The 22,223-nt window shown below is 42.2% G+C and overlaps 1 protein-coding gene across 2 annotated transcripts in view; it reads left to right on the forward strand.

Annotated features, from left to right (window-relative positions):
- The window catches only part of fars2 (phenylalanyl-tRNA synthetase 2, mitochondrial), a 175,969-nt gene that overhangs the window by 34,165 nt on the left and 119,581 nt on the right, over window positions 1-22,223 (forward strand). For both annotated transcript variants that reach the window (XM_083995823.1, XM_083995824.1), the window contains 4 exons: window positions 12,443-12,780; window positions 19,055-19,141; window positions 19,352-19,411; window positions 21,270-21,438. In XM_083995823.1, the coding sequence (XP_083851949.1) occupies window positions 12,461-12,780; window positions 19,055-19,141; window positions 19,352-19,411; window positions 21,270-21,438 (636 nt within the window). In that variant the 5' untranslated portion in view covers window positions 12,443-12,460. The remainder of the gene's footprint in view (window positions 1-12,442; window positions 12,781-19,054; window positions 19,142-19,351; window positions 19,412-21,269; window positions 21,439-22,223) is intronic.

Consider the following 22,223-nt stretch of genomic DNA (forward strand, 5'->3'; position numbering starts at 1 on the left):
TGTGGTCCTGTCATGACAGTGTGTGTGCAGACTGTAGATGTAGAGATGAAGAACAAACGTGACGACGGAGCTGCAGTGTGTGTGTGTGTGTGTGTGTGTGTGTGACAGTGTGAAACAATAACGGTGTCTGCCTGGACAAGAATGTGTGTGTGCACTGTGCAGTGGCTTTGTGTGTGTTATGACTGTCATGTCTCTGTATATTTAAGTGTGTTGGTGGACTTGTAGAAAATTGTCTGAACGTGTGTGTGTGTGTGTGTGTGTGTGTGACAGAGTGAAGGAAACAGATTGGATGTATAGTGGAGCTGCCTGGTGTCACAGAGCTGCAGCCTTTGCACTTTTCTCCTCCGACCATAAAATCTCCCTCCTTCTTCATCATGTCAGACTCTCCTCCTCCTCCTCCTCTCCCTGCCACTCCTCCCCTCTTATTTCTCTATTTCTCATCTCCCTTGTATCCTCTCCTCATCTCCTCTCCTTTTCCCCTTCTCAATCTCCCTCTTCTCTTCTCCTGTCCTTTTTCTCTTTATTACACTTTTACCGGCTGCTTGATGTAATGCTGCTTGTCCAACAGCCGCCCGCCTCTCTGAACATAACATACACAACTATGACTTTATTATGGAGGGAGAGGAGGAGGAGAGGAAATGACAGAGAAAGGGATAGAGGAGGTGTGAGGCTGGTTTGAACTTTACCTCTCTCTTTTCACAGAGGAAATGTTAATGCAGCTGCAGCTAACCATTGTTTTCTCAATGAATGATTAGGGTGAGGAAGGAAGGAGGGGAGGAGGAGAGGTGTTGAGGGCAGAGAGGCAGGGAGGATGGATGGATGGGGGGCTGAGTTTATAGTTTTTTTAAAAGAGACTCCAGGGAGACAGGAGGAGGAGGAGGAGGAGATGAAGGGGGGTTGGAGTGGTTAAGTGGGGGTTGTTGGGTGGGGGCGGAAGATGAATGTAGGGTCGTTCTAGGCCACTCTGTTTTAAATAAACGCAACAGTATCGCCCAATCAGTTTGACTACAGCTCCCATAAATCCTGACACACACACACACACACTTATGTACTGCAGCTGTCCCGCTTTATGACTGCGTACACCACCAAAAAAAACTTCACTGAAAAGATTGGTACACATTAGAGCTGCAACAATTAATCGATCTATCGAACAATAATCGATTATTAAATTAATCATCAACTATTGAGTAGTTTTTTTAAGAAAAAAAGTCCAAATTCTCAGATTCCAGATTCTTAAATGTGAATATTTCTGGTTTCTTTGTTCCTTAATGACAATAAACTAAGCCAAACAACGAATCGATTAATCGTTTAAATAATCGACAGATTAATCGATAATGAAATGAATCGTTAGTTGCAGCCCTAGTGGACATAGACATGTGAGAGGAGGGCCGTCTGTAGAGATGCTAGTGTTGTTTTAAGTAATCAAGCTAACCCTAACCCTAACCTTCAGCCATGAATTCATGATTATTGTAGATTTTTCCTCGGCACTAGCCACAGTCAGAGCTGGAGACACTTTGTTTTCAGATTGTCTGTCTCTCTATGGACACATTTGGTAGCACTCCTAGAGCTGTAGAGCGTTACTCAAATGAAGATTAGAAAATTAGAAAATTACCAGAATTCTCCTTTAAGAGAGACAGGAAATGGAGAGGCAGAGAGCGGGGGAATGACATGCAGTGAAGGGCCGCCCCATGCGGGATTCAAACCGGGGCAGACTGCAGCAAGGACTGCAACTCCTGCATATGGGGCGCCTGCTCATACCCACTGCGCCACACGACACCCCTCAAAATGACAATGATGAACAGGAATTGACTGTCCTCATGTTATTCACACATTAATATTAAAACAAGTTGAAAATGAGGAGAACAGGTGTCTTCAAAGGGACATTGTGTATCTTCTCCTGTTCTATTCACGAAAATCGATTATTTGGTTCAAAAGTCTGTTTTTCATTAACCAGTAATCCCCCCATCAACAAAGTGAAGTGTTCCTTTCAGCTCTGAATGAGCCGTTCATATCATTCATATCTCCATGGAGCGGGTAAGCTCGGTGCTGCTGCCATGTGGTGTCTCCATGTTTTTACCTTCGGTGGCAGCGTGACGGTAGGAAACCACGGAAACTCAGCGGAGACACCGGAGCTGTCGGCTCAGGTCGAGGTGGCGTCTGTGAAAAGTCACCGTGGTAACGCAGTGAGGAGGAATGGAGCGTTACACTGATGCTGCATTCACCTGCAGTCGGGCAGACGGCCGTCGCTAACAAACTAGATGTCATTTTAGTCACAGAAGTCCAGAGAAAGCCGGTAAAACGTGGGTCAGGTAAACAATACCACATCGCCATGACAGCATATTGTCAGGTGTATTGTTTTGCCTCGTGCTGACGGACCACTTGTTTACATAGAGGCTTGTTTATGCCGTTACGTGCAGCGGCTGTCGTCCGTCTGCCGTCTGCCCAATTTCACGTGAATGCAGCCTGAAAAATACCATTGAGTTGCTTGTGATATACAACCACAACGCTAGATGGGAGGAATTCCTACCTTTAATGTTGCATAGTCATTCATTCATTCATTAAAACCACAGCACAGAGAGACGGAGGCGGGCGGCGGAAGTTGTGTAACAGTCCACATCGGGGAGTGAGCCGAGTCGTGAACAGGAAGAGCGGCGTGAGCCACAGGACGTGGTCATGGTGCCAGAGAGGGACTCCCTCTGATGGGAGGGGGCACTGACACTCCAGCAGAGACACACACACACACACACACACACACACACACACACACACACACACACACACACACACACACACACACACACACACACACAAACACACACCACCTGTTCTCTGATGTGCGAGGTGCTCATACACCGAGTCGTGATGGCCACGGTGCGTTCTCTATGGGAACCACGAGCTGCTGAAAATAGCTTCCTCTCCCTCACACTGTGATGGATTTCCTGACTGCTTCCTCTCCGTTAATGTGACCTCTCATCATTTAAATTTCACTTCATCTGTGTTTTGCTGCTCTGGACGTTGCAGCAGCGCGGCCTCCTGTTACTGACACATACGGGCTGTGTTTGAAGCACACAGGTGCAGCCGCGCGGCGCCACAGAGAGGCTTGTGTTTGTCGTTTGGCTGGTGGACTGTGTGGGCGTCTCCACCTGCTATTCTGGTTCGTGTAGCAGCAGCAGCGCCAAGTACAAAAGCAGGCCGGGTGACAGATAGAATATATATAGGAGGGTGTGGTGATTAATATATTGGTCTCATCGTGCTGTAACAACTAAGCTGGCCACAGTGATGCATGATGGCTGCAGCTCAGTGGAGTCAGGGAGAAAATGATGTTGTTGAGGTCAGAAGTGCAGCAGAGACAGGTTGTGTTGAAACTACATGAAAGAATAAACCTCGTAAGATACAGTATTTCCATTCTCCAGTGTTATTGGCTAGTGTTGACCCACCGTGGTTTGGACCAATCAGCATCCAGTGAAGGAGGAGCTAGTGGTAGCGAAGGGCCTCCCTTTTGTATGACTATAGCGTGCATTGTCATTAATAACAACACAGTTCAGGAAGAGGCTGCTATTAGTTTGATCAAAACTGGATTTTCTCATTGGAGAACAACAGTTAAAGGGATAGTAGCATTTTCTTTAAAGTGGGGTTATATGATCTACAAATAGTCCCTAAGTACTTTAATTGCAGTAGAAGACTCTCTGCACTCCTCCCGTTAGCAACGCCAGCCCATAGCCCTGCCCAGAGATTTACAACATACAGTGTTGTGAACAGACCCAAAGAAACGGCCTATTTTCACGGCCTAAAAGAGGTTTTACCTGAAAAAAATACACAGTTCCATTGTTCACTATAATATAATTTTTTCCAGCCCTTCAAAGCGCAGGAAAAATGCAGTTTTTATTTGGACCTGCGTTTTTTTTTTTCCTGCTACTATCCCTTTAAGACCCTTTGGTGTATCATGTTATGTTGGACTGTCAAAAGAGAATTTTTTTTTAATGAAGAGTATTCTGAGAGTACCAGGGGCGGGACTAAATAAGCTTTTGCTTCTCCCGCTGTCCCTTTCAGCCATGTTGCTGCATTACTTAAACTGAGCTGATTTGTGATGAAGTCTGACATGTCCGAAATGAATGAATAAATAAATAAAAACACTGGGACAGAGGAGGCAGAATCTCATTGGTTGAAGCTGTGATGAACAGTTTATATTGAAGCCTTCCTGATGCATCAGGTTGATGGTAGAAATGAATAATGGGCTCCAGGTTCACACAGAGACCTGGTCTGTGGTTGGAGCAGCTCAAAGGTCAGTGATTGTGGTTAAAGTTAAAGCTCCATGTAGTTAGATGTCCATGTGTAGTGTGATTATAAAGCAGCTCCAGGTTGGCTCAAAGAGCCTGAAGAGGAGACTCAGGGCCTCCACTGCTGTTTAATAAATATATTTAGTGCTCTGCAAGATCATGATTATAATTCTGTGCAAAAAAAAAAGGAAAGACGGAAATTCAACATGGCCACCAGTTTTGGTGATACATTCATTGACAATATTCTCATGAAAAGGGAACATTTGAAACACTGTAAAATTAAAGGGACAACGAGGAGTTTTGGAAAAGCGAAGTGTTTTCACACTACATTCATGAGCCTCCGCACCGTGAAATTCTTTGAACCGGCGCAAGACGGACTCATGTTTTCATTCATCAAGAATTAAAGTCAGAGGTTGGAAGACAATCACATACCGTCGTAGTTCCCACCATAAACGGTGATTCGGCGGCGTTATTCTCATGACTCGCCACGAAACTGAAAGTAAAGAAACGCTGGTCGGCTCAACCAGCATTTCCACCACCACTAATAATAACAAAATAACCATAGAGACAAAACCATATATTTATCTAAAATGGGCCCATGAACAAGTGGTAACGTAGATTCATCCACATTAATATGAGACTTTTTTATTGTCGCGGAATCTTTCGTTCTGCCGCTGGAGAAACTCCTCGTTGTGAAAGTAGCAAAAATATTACACACAAAAAAGCCCAATGACAACGGGTTAGCCATAATAAATGATTTCCACACACATTGTGAAATATTTAAAATGAAAAGAAAGGTTCACCTTGGAATTTTGAAATTTGAAGTGTTTTTTTTATTTTTTATTAATAGTCACAGATGGATAAACATGCCAACATTGAGGCTTGGGCCCAAATTTGTAAAAAAAAAAAAAAAAAAGCATTTACCTGCTGCTCAACACAAACATTAGTGCAGAGGAGTGTCTGTTCAAACATGTGACTTGTAATGAAGTTAGACTCCATGTTCATGAGGTGACAGTATGTCCTGCCTTTGGCTCCAGTGGGTTCATGCACTGAAGAACATAGGAACAAGACATGATAAAATCCATTCATGCTTTTTAATGTGGTCCCAGTTATCTGTACCTCAGTCTCAGCAACCATTTCTCCACACACAAACACACACACGCCCACACACAACGTACACACCCTACACATACAGTGTATGCAGTATTTTTCTCTATAGACCGATCCCTGTCTTCCTCTCTCTGCAGTGTGTAATTTATCACCTCTCTCTATCAGTGTGTCAGTTTTTAGAGGCTGAATGAATCCCTCTGCACTAAAACTGCTGCTGAAAACTGTCCCTCTCTCTCTCTCTCTCTGTGTGTGTGTGTGTGTGTGTGTGTGTGTGTGTGTGTGTGTGTGTGTGTGTGTGTGTGTGTGTGTGTGTGTGTGTGTGTGTGTGTGTGTGTGTGTGTGTGTGTGTGTGTGTGTGTGTGTGTGTGTGTGTGTGTGTGTGTGAACAGGCCATATATCTTAGTGCAGCATGTACAGATATCACTCGTGTGCTGCTGAAGTTAACTTATGACCAACGTCACACACCTGCCTGTATGTGTGTGATGCGACACTATAACCTCTGCTGCGTCAAATAGTCTTGAGTTATCTTTGATGTTCAGTAATGCTGTAGAGTCTGTGAGCCCGGTTCCTCTCTCAGAGCCGTCTTTTTTAGGAGCTGTGGGTGTTATTTCTCCTTGTGTATCTGTTGGACAGCGGGCTGCAGCCCGTCCTTGGCGGCGTCTCTGTTTCCACCTTTCTTCAGCTGGCAGCGTCAGAAGTCACATCACAGCTTCACTGTTGGCTGCTGCCATGCTGGTTAGTCAGAACAACTTCTTGGCAGCAAAAGAGGGGATTTTCTCAGCAACTTTCACACATGATGAATCATGTTTCTCTTCCTCCAGAGCCGCTCACATGGCTGTCTCTGCCTCATACCTGGCTCTCTATTACTTCTTATTAACTCTCTATTAAAACCATGCTAAACAGAAATGGCTGATGGAAATGAAGTGTGAGCAGCTGACAGGCAGAGATGGAAAATTGATCAGAATTTGAAGTCTGAATGACACCTGAGCCTGTTACAGTACATCACTCATCACAGTGTCGTGACAGTGATCCGTCCTGAGAATGGAATCATCTGAACTTGAATTGGATGCCAAGTCCTTACCAAAGATCCTCCTTAAAGGGATACTTCAACATTTTGGCAAAATCGCCCATTGCCATAATAGCAGTAGGTTGAGGTTCATTACCTTTAATTATCGGTGCATGTTGTTTGGAGATCCACAGGGCAGAGACACAAGCTGCACAGCTAACACAGTGGAGGTGGTACATTGACCCCTTAACATTACGACACATGAAGCATATACTCAGAACTACTTTCACTTTTGAAATCACTCCGCCCAGCAGCCGTCTGGAATGTAGTTCCAAACAAACAACTCTGTCTCGTAACGTTCCGTTATCATCTCATAGTGTGGTGAATGTGCAGGTCACAACTTGTCCACCAGAGTGTTTTGGAGTTGTTGGATTGTGTATTTGATGAGTTTGATGAGGGAAAGCCGGAAATGCTCACGTCTCTGCCCCACCGATCTAAAAACAGCTTGCACAGACAATTAAAGGTAATGAACCTACTGCTAAAACTCTAGGGCTTATGGTGATAGGGTGTTTTGGAGTTGGAACACTGTAAGTGTTGGTATCTCTAGCAGCAGTGAAACCAGAACAGACAGAGAGAAGAGAGGTTTCCTCTGTCAGAATGTTCAGATGATCTGTAGCTTATCAACTAGTGGATCCAATATTTATTGATGACTATGGGATACAGGTAAGTAGGGACGTAACGATGCATCGTGAGTCGATTAAAAATCGATACTTTGCGTGACGACTCGCATCGGTGAAAATAAAAAAAAATTGCGATGCGTGAGAACAAAGTCTCTGGTGAGAAGTAGCTTACATTATCTCAAAAGTCACTGGTTGATTCATTTGTTCGACACCAGACGCCGCCGCCACGCACACATACCAATTCACTCTCTTTTATCTCTCTATCTCTCTTGTCCCTCGGTGTTTCTATGTACCAATCGATCTGTGATTAATTGTTGCAGGTGACAGGTCTACAAAGTTTTTCAATTTAAATCTTCTGTGTTTTTTGAAGCAACAGCGTGAAACCTCAGCATCAAAAGAGGCTCCTAAATATATTTGTTATTATTAGTCATCTGGAACAACAAATCAATTATCAAAATGTCACAGATCAATTTTCTGTTTGCCAACTAACAGCATAACTGATCACTCTTTAGTTTCCTATTGTAAGTTTTCTCTGCAGCTGTTGATGTTTCAGTTTGCTATTACACATACTTAAGTTGTAAGGAGAAAAATATTTCATTTGAATTTAAATACGGAAATCTGACTTCATAATGTATTGATTTTGTTTGACTAATGTCCCCTCAGTGATGACTGCAGTGAGCTGACATGACTCTGTGACAACTGTGGCTCCAGGTTAAGCAGAGAGGCGTGTTGAGACTTAACTCAGTAGCTTCACACTTCCTCTGGTCCCAGCTCTGTCACCAGACAGAAATACAAGATATAAGCAGAGAGTCTAATAGAAAACAACCAAACAGCACAACTCCTCCACAGGACTCATTAAAGAGGAACTATGCAAGTCCACTCACTTCTCCTCTGTCTCTAACCCTCCTCTCCTCCATGTGCATTTATTTACAACGAAGCCGGTGAAAAATCAATAAATGGAGCGGCGGATAACGTTACATAACATATATGATGTTACAGCGTGTGTTTGTGTAGTCTTAACCCTCATGAACAAGAGATTACGGGTTACAGAGCGCGTTTGAGTCGCGGTGCAGAGACGAGAGCTGGGACACCGGGGCGGTGACCAGGTTCTACACTGATGTTACAAGGTTGGTTTTCAGTGAGACGCCAGGTGAAGACAGAGAGCCTCCGTTGTCACGGTAACAAGTCACAAGTCATGTAGTTAACCATCACAATTACTTTTTTAGTTTTTAATGAAGGTAAAAATGTAGCATAGCCACGGGAGAAATCCTGCTTAGTTTCTCTTTAAAGTTGGATCTGATCTAAGTCGAAGTTTTTCTCATAATGTTTAAAAAAATCCATGTGATCATTTCCTCTTCAAAAACCTCTCATTCCCCTTTTCCTGTTGCTCCAGCATTAGACCATGTTTGGTGGTCACGTGGAGGTCTGTATGACCTCTGACCTCTTCTCTACCTCTACTTTTCATCATGTTGTTGAAATTCCTCAAATAGAATTCAAAGTTAGTTTTTAGTTTCTGTGTAACCTTTTCTTTTAAAAGACTAAATCAAGATTTTCATGATGCGGGTTTCAATTTTAATTTCCGTGTCTTTCAGCAGTCTCTCAGCAGTGTGTGTGTGTGTCAGCGCATTTGTGGGCATGTATGTGTGCACATGGGGCGTGTGTGTTTACTGTTCATATGTGTCTGAGTACGTAGGCGTCTATAAGTGTGGCAGTGTTGGTGCCATGGGAGCAGACATATGGTGATGGTTACTTGCCAGGAAGGTCAGTCCCATGGAGAGGGAAAAGCACAAAGAGATGTGGTGCCAACATGACGGAAATGAACGGGAGGTCGAGTTTTCAAAGGATACACCATCAGGACAGGAACTGAGCTGGAGGTTTTAGTTTCTCTAGAGTTGAGCTCCTTAAATTCTCACCACGCTGCACACATGCCAACACAGCAGCTCCAGATATATATCACCTGAAATATCACATGTCCTTTTGTCATGAGGTGAGATGAAAGGTGTCCTCACCTTCTCCAGACTGTCAGACATTTCTCAGGTCCTCAGAGGGTCTGAGTCCAGGATGAGGCCTTCACAGTCACTCTGAAGCTGGAATAACTAGGGAAAGCTGGTTTTCTGGGTGATACTATTGTTTTTATGCATCTTAACATGATACATGTCAAAGCCCTATTAGGGACGGGAGTGGAGAACACATTATTTTCATGCTTTGATCTGGGACTATGGTAAATCACATTGTTCATATCAAATAGATTAATATATGGATGATGCTAGAATTTAAAATATCATACATACATTGCATGTGATGAGAATATAATGTATACACACTAAAAACAGTTGGGTTAAAAAATAACCCAATTTTAACCCAACTGCTGGTACAGATAAGGACAAACCCCTTTTTTGGGTTATTTTTAGGGCTGACCCAAAAAATTTGAAGCTTCAAAGCTTCGTTCGTTGCCATGGTAATCGATCATGAAAGTCCGTGATCGATTTTTTTCCCCTCCTTTTTCCCTTTTTGACACCGGTTGTCATAGGCAATTGTTACATTAAAATGAGTAGGCTACTTGGCATCCTGGAAACCTGCCTGATTTTGGAGACATGCAGTGTTTGTTTGCCATTACTTTCATTATTCCCCCCCCCCCCCGTCAGACGTTACGATCGTGCACCCCGCCAGCAGCCGAAGCTTCGATTAAAATCGATTTTATGTCCGCAAAGCTTCGATGATCAAAATATGATAATCGGGTCAGCCCTAGTTATTTTTAATTTGTTGATTATTCTTTTTGACCCAACTTTTGGGTTGAATATTCAACTGTTTCACTGAAATTACTTGAACAACCCAGGAATTGGGTTAAATTCATAGTCTATAACCCTGAAAATGGGTTACACTCTGGAAAAATAACCCAAAAATTTAACTCAACACCAATAACTCAGAAATTGGGTTACAGAAATAACCCAACATTTTTTGGTGTGTAGAGGGCCCCAAAACCCTTCTCTGTGGGACTCCACATGTTGGAGATCGACTTGATTAACATTGGGTTCATTAACACAGATCAACACAAACCTTTTAGTCCAAGTGTCCACTCTTTTAATGTGTCGTCTGGTTTTCCTCTTTGCTGATTTGACTCAGGTAAATGAATGTTTACAGTATCAGTGTGTGGATCTCTCTGCCTTGTCCATGACCTTTCCTCTAGTGTCTGTGGACAAACAATCTACCAACACAACTAAGCTGCCATGACCTGAAAATGGATTGTGTTGAGTTCACAGCTGTTATTATATTCATGGGAAAAGGAGTAATTCTCATTGTGGCCTGTAGCGGGTCACTATCAGTGCTTGTATTGCTTCATCACCTCAAAGTGATGCCTCTGGGTATTTTCCTTTTAAGTCCCACTGAAGCCAAAGTGACCTTGAAATGTACCTTTACCTAAGAATCTGTGTTTGTGTATGTGAGCTAGAGAGAGAGGGTGACCTCAGCACTGCGCTGTCCAGTCCAGTATAATATGACACCAGCATAAGAGCTGAGGTAAAAGCTCGGATTTAGGAACAATAATCCATTTTGCTGCAATGCCACTGCAATGCAACACCCTTTGTCTTGTTCAGGGATGCTCCCTGTTTTGTGTGAGTGTGCGTGTGTGTGTGTGTGTGTGTGTGTGGGTGTGTGTGTATGTGTGTGTGTGTGTGTGTGCAAGTGCAAATATTTGATGTCTCACTTGTATCCTGTCAAAGGGTAATTGATGGAGGGACATGAAAGAGCAAAGAGAAACAGAAATCAGCTGACTCTCATCACTGTCTCTTTTCAACCTTTGCTGTTTCTACCCATTAGTGTAATTTTAACTGCTAGAAATAAATGATCTGTGTGTGTGTGTGTGTGTGTGTGTGTGTCTGTGTGTTGGGGTAATTGCCAGTTTGGAGTCTTGCCTTGCCCGACCTCCACTAAGAATGTGGTCTGGTGTTTTTATGAGCAACTCTGATTCATGTGCTGCTTGTTTCCCTCCCCACTGTCAAGTGAAATGATAAATGTGATGACTGAGCGGTGAGCACTAAAAGCAGTCAGTGTTGAAACCTGCCCAGCTCCTGGTCAGACCTGGTCAGAGACCAGCTGGTGAATGTAGTGGGACACTTAGCAGGGGCCAGTGACAAACAACGCGAGAAAATAAAACAGCTACACACTTAATGATTTTCTTAAAATGTTAACTTGGGTACTTTTTTGGTCTTTTTTTGGTGCTATTCTCCTTATATCAGGCTCAAACTTCAGGAATCACTTTCATGCAACAGCAGATTTTTCCTTCAGGAGCCGGTGGAGACGAAAGATAGGGATAAAAAAAAAGTACTTATATGTAGTACTTGTTAGTATTGAAAAATAAAAATCTGTTTATCCATCCAGGATCCACCTGTTACCCCCAATTAACGCAAATTCAACCAATCCCCGTGAATTTTGTGCGATCTTGCAATTTTGTACAATCACCACAACTTTTCCGCACATTGGAGGGCGAAGTCGCAATTTTTCAAGATAGCCACATCCTTAGTAGAGCATGTATGAGCAAACAGTGCATAATCCATTACGTATGGCTAATTTGCATACATACAACACCTGATAGCCTAAATGTGTTCCATTCAGACCTTAATATTAAGTTTTTTAACTGTAATATGTTAACAAGACTGAACAAGACATTTTCACCTGCTATACCCAATGTTTAGATCAGGTGTTGTATGAATGCAAATTAGCCATACGTAATGTCATACCTGCTCTACTAAGGATGTGGCTATCTTGAAAAATTGCAGTCATCTTGAAATTTAAAGTGATTTCTTGTCGGTTGACCGATGGAGTCAACTCATTCCAATTTTCAAGCTGGTACCACCACAGCACCTTTATATGTGCCGTCAAAACGGTGGAATTTATGCAAATGTATGCAAATTTGCTCATGTTAACAAATAATTTCAAAAAACTTGTTATACATTTTTGTTTGTCTTAATGTAAGTAATCAACTCAGTAATTTTCATGGAGATATCTAAAGGTTAAAAATTTTACCCTATTCACGTGAGAAAAGTTATTAATAGGCGTATGAATGGGCTATATTTGGGTCTTTTTCTAAACTTTCCCCTAATGGGATTCTTCGGGGCTTTTTTTCCCTCATTCAGGACATGTTGAGGATACAAAATCAGTTGAGTTTGCTTCTGTTGCAATTTGTTCAACCTTTTTTCATAAAATGACTGGACTAAATCTAAAAGCCAGAGCTGATGTGTTGTCATGTCTGCATGGCCTTGACCCTTCATCTTCATCTTCATCCGCCATAATCAAATTGCCTCCTTGAGAAGAAGTTCTGTTAATGTGTTACTGTGACATTGTATTCTAATGACCGTCTAATGTCTTTCTAGCTCCATGGACCAATCATCATGAGACTCGGCACCAACCCCCTTTCCCTGTTCCTGCCCCTCCTACAAGCCCCGCCCCTCCCTCTGCTCAGTCGCTGCTGTCTATCAAAATGCTCGGCCAATGGCAGGACGGTATTGTGTCGGCGCCTCAGCACGGAGGGGCCGGCCCCCCAGCCTGTGGTTGGCCCGGACTCTGTGGCGCTATTGGGTCACGCCTACCCACGAGACGACTTCACCAACGTGACGCCAAAGATTTTGGCCAAAGTCGGCCGCAACCTCCACAACCAACCACAACATCCACTGTGGCTGATCAAAGAGCGAATCAAAGCACACTTCTACAGGTAGGAGTCCAACAGCGGTTGTACTACTTCTGTTTTTAGTTTGTACTACAATACAAGAAAATAACCAACTAAACTAATCAATACAACACACAAAAGAAAACAAATAACAATAAGAAACACAAAAAGGACGTCGTCACAGCTGATCATGACAGAACTAAACACGATCAAGTAAGAATTAAAATGCTGTTTCTCTCTGGGCACATCCCTGTTTATTCAGTCATAACATATCAACCATTTGTGTGAAATTTGTCATAACTGTTGTGTGAGACTTGAGTAATGGCTAAATAGTGTTTGTTGTGTGAGGTCACAGCGACTTTAATCTTTGACCAGCAGAGTCTAATCAGTTCATCCTGAGCCCAAGTCACATTCTGTCAAAGCATTACTGAGATATTGAGTTCATGACACAATCACTCTGAACCTGAATCAAAGTTAGAGTTGATGAACCCTGAGATGAAAACTGAGTGTTGGTGTCAGAGCAGCCGACCTGAGTCACTTCAATCAGCTCTGATAAAGTTCTCTCTGAGTGGACCATGAGAAATAGAAAAAGAAACATCACTGGACCTCTGATTCAACAATTCACCATGGCAAGGGCTAGGGTTGTCACAAGAACCGATACTTCGGTACCAATTCGATGCCGACACGAAAAAAGGAAATCGATACCTGCTTTTTTCTGGTACCGTCAGAACCGAATATACAACTTTTCCCTCGACGAGCCGTGTCCATTCTTTCCAGTCAGGTTTTACAGTTATTACAGGCAGTATGCTCGTTTATCACCGATAAACTCAGTAGATGAGGTGGGTACTGATACAGTCTATGGTGCTGAGGCTGAGTAAGCCTGCTCTATGGGTGGGGTGGGGGTCCGCGGTGTGGAGCGGTGCCGGTCTCTGACTGCATCGGGGACTATCATGGATCTGCTCTGTGACACTGTGAGACTGACCGCTGGTGAGTGCTTTGACACCTGAGAGACCTGCCGTGTATATACATATACAGTTCAGTCATATTGATTGTGACTTAATTTTGACAAGACAGGGCTCCAAATGTTTTTTGCTTGGTCGACTATTTGGGGGCAGCCTTATTAAATTCTGTGCAAAAAGATGTTGAAGCACAGTTATGTTAAATACTTGACAGTTTGAAACAGTTTTCAAACAAAGTAGTGAATTTAAAAGTACATGGGTTCTGTTTTTTTATTTTTTTTTATTGTGGTATCGAATTAGTATCGAGAATCGTGGAAATTCACAGGTATTGGTGACTACTGAAATTCTGGTATCGTGACAACCCTAGCAAGGGGTAAATAATCAACCAGTTGGAGGCAGAGAGATGAATGACATCAGCTCATCATTGGAAAACAAGTGAAAGAGTGTCAGCTGGAGAAAAGAGTCATTAAAGCAGAAACTTAAGCAGAATGTTTGTGTTAATATAAGTCTTAAATAGTTGTATCTTCCGACAGCAATCACTTCTATAGAGTGTTTGGTCTGAAACACGGGTCTGTCAGTCACTCTGCTCTGCTGTAAGCCGAGGAGAAAGCTTTCCTTGTATCCTACAACCTTTATCCAATGAGGAGAGAGAACGGCATAAAGGGGCGGTCCTCTCTGTGTGTGCAGCCAAAGGATGCGAGTCAATGTGGTGACGTAGGGACGAGGGCGGGGACTGCTAACTCCATCTGCTGACAAGAAGTTAGCCAAAACCACCGGATCGCTTACTTCTGCTTTAAGTTCAAAATATTCAATTTTATTCAGTGTCATCCACTGGTTAAAGATCCAGATGTCTGGGGTGATGTTTAACTAGAGCAGGCGCCTCATGTGTAGAGGCCATGGTCCTCGCTGCAGCCGGCCCCCTATCGAATCCTGACTCGGGCGGCCCTTTGCCATGTCATCCCCCTCTCTCTGCCTCTCCATTTCCTGTCTCTCTCTACTACTACACTATCGATTAAAGACAAAAGCCCAAAAATATACTTAAAAGAAAAAAAGATACAGATGTCTCCATTTAAAGATCTTGCTCTGCTGTGTCATTGATTTTAATATGTAGTAAATTAACTACATTCTCTACCCAGTACTCACTTTTAAACTTCATTTAGTCCTGTGTGTAAATGTTGGAGCAGAACATTGGTTGTCTTGACTCAGAAACATCCCATCATCTACAGTATGGTACGACAGCTATGACAGGACTGCTCATTACTGTGACCAATCCCCATGTGGAACATGATTTTAATCTTCTCTCAACGTAAATTCCTTAAATGAATGAACTTTAATGTGGACAGTGTGGATGAGGAAGTGAGGCAGTGGCAGAAACACTGGGTTACTGAAGAAAGTAAGCTTTACAGAGTAAGTTACCATGGGAAATCAGAGTTAAAGTTATAGGGGTGGGGGAAAAAATCGATTCATGTAAGAATCGAGATTCTTATTCTCTAAGATTCTGAATCGATTCATAATCTTCAAAAATCGATTTTTTAATTAATTTTCCTCCGTCTCAATACGTGCCCTCACAGCGCCATACACAGCGCTGCAGCACGCAATGGCGCTAAAAGACGCTCGTTAACCGCCTGCAAACGTTAACTGATCTGATTTAAATGCTCTATTGAATGTCTGTGACTAGGCTTGTGCCCATCAGCAACCCGACCCTCTATTGAGGAGAGAGGACGATCGCTGTTTTTTTTTTTTTTTTTTGCCGTTAAACACACACGCGCTCCAGCTGCAGCCGCATCCACTGCGCTCTGGATCAGCTGATCGGTGCTCAGGTGACGTTAGATCTTCACTTTTTTAAACTCATACAAAGTGCAGCCAAACAGCAGGCTGAAGAGAGAGGACCAGCAGCAGCAGCTCCTCTGACAGCTCCTCTGTGGCGCTGCAGAGTCAGACAGGCTGCAGGTGAGCTGGCGTAAGAGCGGAGTGCCGTCTTTTTTTTTTTTTTTTAGCAGCGCCTTTGTTACAGGTGATACATGTCTATGTGCATGTGCATGAGAACTGATTTTAAATCGAATAGACACCCAAATATTCACATCCCTTCAGTCCAGGCTTTTGAAAAGAGAGTAGCCTATAAAATCAGCTTCATGTAGCAGTTTACTTTAAAATGGTTCAAATATATTGCTGCTGAATAAATCTGAAACATGTGATGTGCATTTTTTGGGGGGAAATATGGCTTCTGATATAATAGTCTGTAGACATCATCATCATTCAACTTTTTCACATGGTCTGGTGTTAATAAAGCAAACTAAAAATCGCAAAAATAAAATCAAGAATCGGTTGAATCGAATCGATTTTTGAATCGAATCGGTTGAATCGAAAATCGATTTTGAATCGAATCGTGACCCTAAAAATCGGAATCGAATCGAATCGTGAGCCACCCAAAGATTCACATCCCTATAAAGTTAACTGAGTTACCAGAGTTAAAGTGAACTGAGTTTGTGGAAGAAAAGATCTTCACAGAAGCAGTTTTCTGCAGAATGCCTGCTTCCTGTTGGAGGTCAGGACCAGGACTAGGATCAGGACCAGGACCAGGCCTCAGGCAGCATCAGCCCGACTCATGAACAAAGTCATAGGAGAGCAGTTAGAGTAGTTGTATCATTGTTGCGTATGTAGTTTTTTTGTAGTTTGTCTGTGGGTGTGGTTGCTCTCTGTTGATTGTGATTGGAGGACAGGACACAGAGTGGTCCTAACAGCTAACTGATGGACTGTCCTAAAACGATCTTCAGACTTTGGTTCCCAGAGGATGAACCCTACTGACTTTTCCTTAAACCCGTAAATGAGCTGCTCTCTCCTCATCGGCTCTTATTCTGCTTCTGCTTGGTGTGTTTGTCTGTGTGTGTGTGTGTGTGTGTGTGTCTGTGTTGAGTTACTTATTTTCCAAACACAAACTGCTGACTGACTCTCCGCCGCCTCGATGTGTCTTCGGGGACAGTCGAATGTGAAAGTTTGCTTCACTGCACAACAGTGAAATATCGTTATGCTGCTGGTTATACTCCACACTCTCCATAAAACACACACACACACACACACACACACACACACACACACACACACACACACACACACACAGCAATGTGAGCATTAATGCTGCATTAATAAGTCATTAGGCAGTCAGCAAGTGTGTTGTCTGACAGTGGTTTATGACTCTGCCATTTCACAGGTCGTGAACCTTACTCTTATGAAAAGCTTGTATGCTCTGATAGCAGCGGGACAGCAGACTCTCAGGACACCTCAGGGCTGCTGGGTAATTTTCAAACAAGATTTCTTAAGTAAGTCCACGTATCTCAGTCCAAGATCAAACTAAAACCACATTAAGCACTAGAGAGCTGTAGTGAGGGAGTGAGACTAATGAAATGGAGCTGATGCTACAGAGTGACGCTGCAGCAGTCCAGTGAAGATCTCCTGTCAGGATGCAGCAGCAGATCCACTGCCTCTGTTCTTTAAAGCGCGTGTTCACGGTGTCATCCTGTCAGAGCAGCACAGCCCTGTCTGGGAAACTTTAAAGTCAAACTACAGAACACAATCAGCTCCAGATCTGTTGCAGGATTAGCAGCTGACCTCTGGAACACACTTTTCAAAGAGGCTCACAACAAAAGCGCGCTCAGACCTGCTCACAGCATCTCCTCTGACTCACTGCTCATCTTAAACAGAGAACAGCAGCTTCTGCTCCGGCCCACTACTTCAATCTAGACCATGTCAAGTGTCTAAGCAACTGAGTAGAAACTCATCTCCTGGCTGGATCTAGTTTTTATATGAGCAGACCAACCAGTCACATACAAATAAACTTTGATTATTTGAAAGTGTCATGTGTTTGGTATTGTATTGTATTGTATTGTATTGTATTGTATTGTATTAGCACATAAAATATGTATAAAACAGCATATTAAAAAAGTGGAACAACAACAACAAAAAGACATACAAAGTATACAGTAGATAAAAAAACCCTAAGGGCTTGTCAAGTGGTCCTCCTAAAGACAAACATTCAACATAAATTTAATTTACAGAATGAAAAAACAACATAAAACAATTCAAAAGAGAGTAAATCAATATTGTGTGAAATCCAAGATAAACATTCAACATAAATTCAGTTTACAGTCATGTGAAAAACAAACATAAAACAATTAGAAAAAGAGAGAGAGAAAATCAAAGGTGATGTAAAAAGTATGTGGAATTATGCATTGCTCAATTGGGCCAATAGAAAGTGAATTATTTGTTTCTTAAATGAATTTATGCTTGTGCAGTTTCTAAGGTGGATTGGTAATGAATTCCAAAAGTGCGGACCTCAAAATCTAATTGAGAACTGAGAGAAAGTAGACTTTAAAAAAGTGGGATGAAGATTATTTGCTGACCTAGTGTTGAAATTATGAATCTGGGAATTGAACTGAAATACAGTTTGGAAACAAATTGGAAGTAACTTGTGAATAGATTGATGAACAAAAATACATATTTGAAAAGTATTTACAGCAAAAACAAACTCAAATCAACAAGGAGCTTCTAAAAACTGGGCAGTGATGACTGTGACCTGGTGGCAGCAGTTTGTCCTTTATTGTAATGTACAGTCAGTGAAGACGGATTTCCCCATGGGAACCAATAAATAAATCTATCAATCAATCATGGCCCACTGTCCTGTGTCAGGAGGTTTGAATGAATGACTGAATGTTTTAATACCACACTCCCGATTATTCTGTCGAGTGTACGGCAGAGTATTAGGGCCACATTGAGAAAAAACACACACAGACTTTGAGAAGATTTAAGTCGTAAATTTACAAGAATAAAGTCGTACATTTCCTACGAGAAAATAGTCATAACATTACGACTTTATTCTCGAAGTTTGTGATTTTTTTATTTGTCAATGTGGCCCTAATACTCTGTCGTACAAGTGAGTTATGAAACCTTTTGAAATGTAACCAAAACATTTCAGGATAAAAGCTCAATTAGTTGCAAAAAAGAAAATGTTGTGGGCACAATCACTGAAGAGGAATTGAGTCAGTTTGTAATTGATGCTGCCCTGATCAACAGCTATTTTAGCACCGTTCATTCATTCATTCATTCATTCATTCATTCATTCATTCATTCATTCATTCATTCATTCATTCATTCATTCATTCACTCAACATGGGTGGATTAAGTATAATACATCCAATGCACAAAATGAAGAGCACATGACTGGAAACATGATGCAGAGTAAATCAGAGACATTAGTTCTCCCACCTGATTGGTCAGTAGTGATGCTACAGCTTCATCAACACACTGTGGCCTTCTGGGTAACCTGTTGCTTCATTAACACTAATGTCTCTCTCCAACCCTTTCAGCTCCTACATCGGTCGCTGGGGCAACCCGCTCTTCTCTGTCCATGACAACCTGAGCCCTGTGGTTACCGTGGAGCAGAACTTTGACAGGTCGGTAGCTGTGATGATTACAGAATTGATTGATTGATTGATTAACTAACGGTCACCAACTCTGAATGAAGCACAGTAAATACACAGAGTGTTGTTTGGACTGTTTCACTGCCTTATGTTGTGTTGGGCTGTGTCTATATAAATGTTCACTTCTTACATTCCATGTCATGGTGAGGTGATGCTGATTGACATGTGTGGTTTGATTGACAGTTTGCTGATCCCTCCCAACCACCCCAGCAGGAAACGAGGTGATAACTACTACCTGAACAGGTGGGTCTGATGTCTTTACCCAACACTTTTATTTATCAATCCATCTCTTTTTCCAACAAAGTCAAACTCTCCAGCTTGTTATGTCCTGCATAAAAGGCTACAGATCTGTTGAGAATTGAATCGAATAAGGAGGACTAAAGATAACCCACAATGCACTGTAGGAAGGTAGGTACTGTAGGAACGAGGTAGTCGCTACATGTACTGATATCTACGACTATCAGTGACTGAAGCAGCATTTAGACCTTCACTTAAAAAAACTACAACAACAGTCCTGCCTCCAGAAAGAGTTCAGCTATTTAAGTCCAGTGGTTCCCGCTGAGGCCACTCAAAGTGTCCCATCAAATCTGAGCTGTCACCAGAGCCCAGATGTTCAAAAGGTGTAATCTGGATCCAGATTTTGAAATCCATTTTTTTTGCTATCCAGGATCATGTAATCCATTTGACTTTTATCCCAGTTGTTCAAAGCAAAGTTGGATCAGTCTGATCCAGATCCAAACTTTTCAAGATTACCAAATCTGGATAATGAGTGCTCTAAATGTGACTGTGTGTCACTCTGAAGGCTGATTGGTAGATAAAAACCAGGTAGAACAGCAGCATGGGCTCACTCAGAGTGTGTTTATTTGATAATGGGGTGTAAGTATTGTTTTCTGTGCTCTTTGTTGTTTCTTCAATGTCTTTTAAAATAAATTAAATAAAATAAATTAAAAAGAAAAAGTAAATATACAGTAAATTAGTCAAATACATTGTGAATATGTGTTTTAAATTTGAACTTCAAAATTCAAAATACAAAATTCAGTTTTCATTTAAAGCAGAAGTAAGCGGAATGTTTGTGTTAATATAAGTCTTATATCTTCCGACAGCAATCACTTATATAGAGTGTTTGGTCTGAAACACGGGTCTGTCAGTCACTCTGCTCTGCTGTAAGCCGAGGAGAAAACTTTCCTTGTATCCTACAACCTTTATCCAATGAGGAGAGAGAACGGCATAAAGGGGCGGTCCTCTCTGTGTGTGCAGCCAAGGGATGCGCGTGAATGTGGTGACGTAGGGACGAGGGCGGGGACTGCTAACTCCATCTGCTGACAGGAAGTTAGCCTAAACCACCGGATCGCTTACTTCTGCTTTAATTATCCAGTGGGAAAAGTAAATTTTTGTGAAATCAAAATTTACCTTTATTTAAAAATTTCTAAAATTTAAAAATCAGGTGCAAAATATCAATGCATATATACTACATTATAAATGTTGCTTATTTGAATAATTTGAATTGAATTGAAATGGCATTTTGTTCCTGAAATCTGCCCTGAATTCACCAAACTGCTGGGATCAGAATAATCCTGTTTTTTTTCTTTTGGATCAAAGTTATCCCAATCCCACTAAAAAGTTCTGAACAAAACAAACTGAATGTTTGATCCAGATTAAAACTAAAATTGGATTACATGATCTAATCCGATCTCAGAATCTGTTTTTAGTTTTGAACAACCCATTTTCAAGATTTGATCCAATCTATTATCCAAAATCTGATCAGATTTCCTTTTGAACAGCTGGGCCCAGGATGATCCATGGGTTACAACACTTCTGTTTTTGGATTTGTGATTGTTTATTGAATTTTGATTGATTGATTTTATTTAGTTTTTTCTCTCCTTCTCTTGTTTTGTTCTCTCTTATCACAATTTATCTTAATGCATTTACTTTTTTAGCAGCTGTGTTTGCGGTGCTTGGTCTTTCCTGTCTTGTGCTGTGTCATGTCTTTATGTTTGTCACTTGTATTGCACAATAAAAACAATTTAAAAAAATGATTCAGTGGTTCAGTTTTCAGCCTTGTGTTGTAACTTCTGTGTGCGTGTTTGTGTGTGTCGAGTAGAAACACGATGCTCCGTGCACACACTTCTGCCCACCAGAGGGAGCTGGTGAGGTCGGGTCTGGATGCCTTCCTATTGGCCGGGGACGTGTACAGGAGAGACGAGATTGACTCCAGTCATTACCCGGTGTTCCACCAGGTCGAGGGCGTGCGGCTCTTCTCCAACCACGAGGTGCGACACAGTGTGTGTGTGTGTGTGTGTGTGTGTGTGTGTGTGTGTGTGTGTGTGTGTGTGTGTGTGTGTGTGTGTGTGTGTGTGTGTGTGTGTGTGTGTGTGTGTGTGTGTGTGTGTGTGTGTGTGTGTGTGTGTGTGTGTGTGTGAACATCTTTTTAGCAGTTTGAAATGTATGGAGTTAAAACTTCTGTCCCGACTTGTGTCTGTGTCCAGCTCCAGTACTGACTGACAGCAGGAAGATTTATAGTCTGGGTCAGAACTGGTCCAGATGTAGAATGAATGAATTAATGTTTTATTTTTGTGTCATGCCACCACTGTGGCCCATCCCATATGAGATTACAAGACACAATAACAAATACAAAAACAAAGACTAGGCAGTCCTTCCTGTTGGTATTTCCTGCCACACAGGTGTGACACATAAATAAACAATTTAAAGACCCCCTCCCGTGTTTTTGGTGCTTTTCACATGTTCCTGTGGCATTTTTCTTGTGTTAGAGCACATATCAGCAGAAAAGGAAGTGCAAAATTGCTTTTCTGAGCTTTTCTGCCTTCAAACTGCTGTGAACCAATGGCAGACGCAAACTGGCAGTTTCAGGGAGACTGGAGCTGACGTGTCACAGCTCCAGGGGAGGGCACTAGTGCTACAAGCTCCCGCCCCGCTCTGCATCTGGCTCAGAGGTGAAAGGCTTGGCAGCTCGGTGTAGCTGTCAAGGTATAACAGGTGTAGCTCACCTGGTAGAACAGCTTGCACCATGAGTAAGGACTGTGTTCCAGTCTGGGAT

The sequence above is a fragment of the Trachurus trachurus genome, assembly GCF_905171665.1.
Source record: "Trachurus trachurus genome assembly, chromosome: 20".
NCBI classification, from domain to species: domain Eukaryota; kingdom Metazoa; phylum Chordata; class Actinopteri; order Carangiformes; family Carangidae; genus Trachurus; species Trachurus trachurus.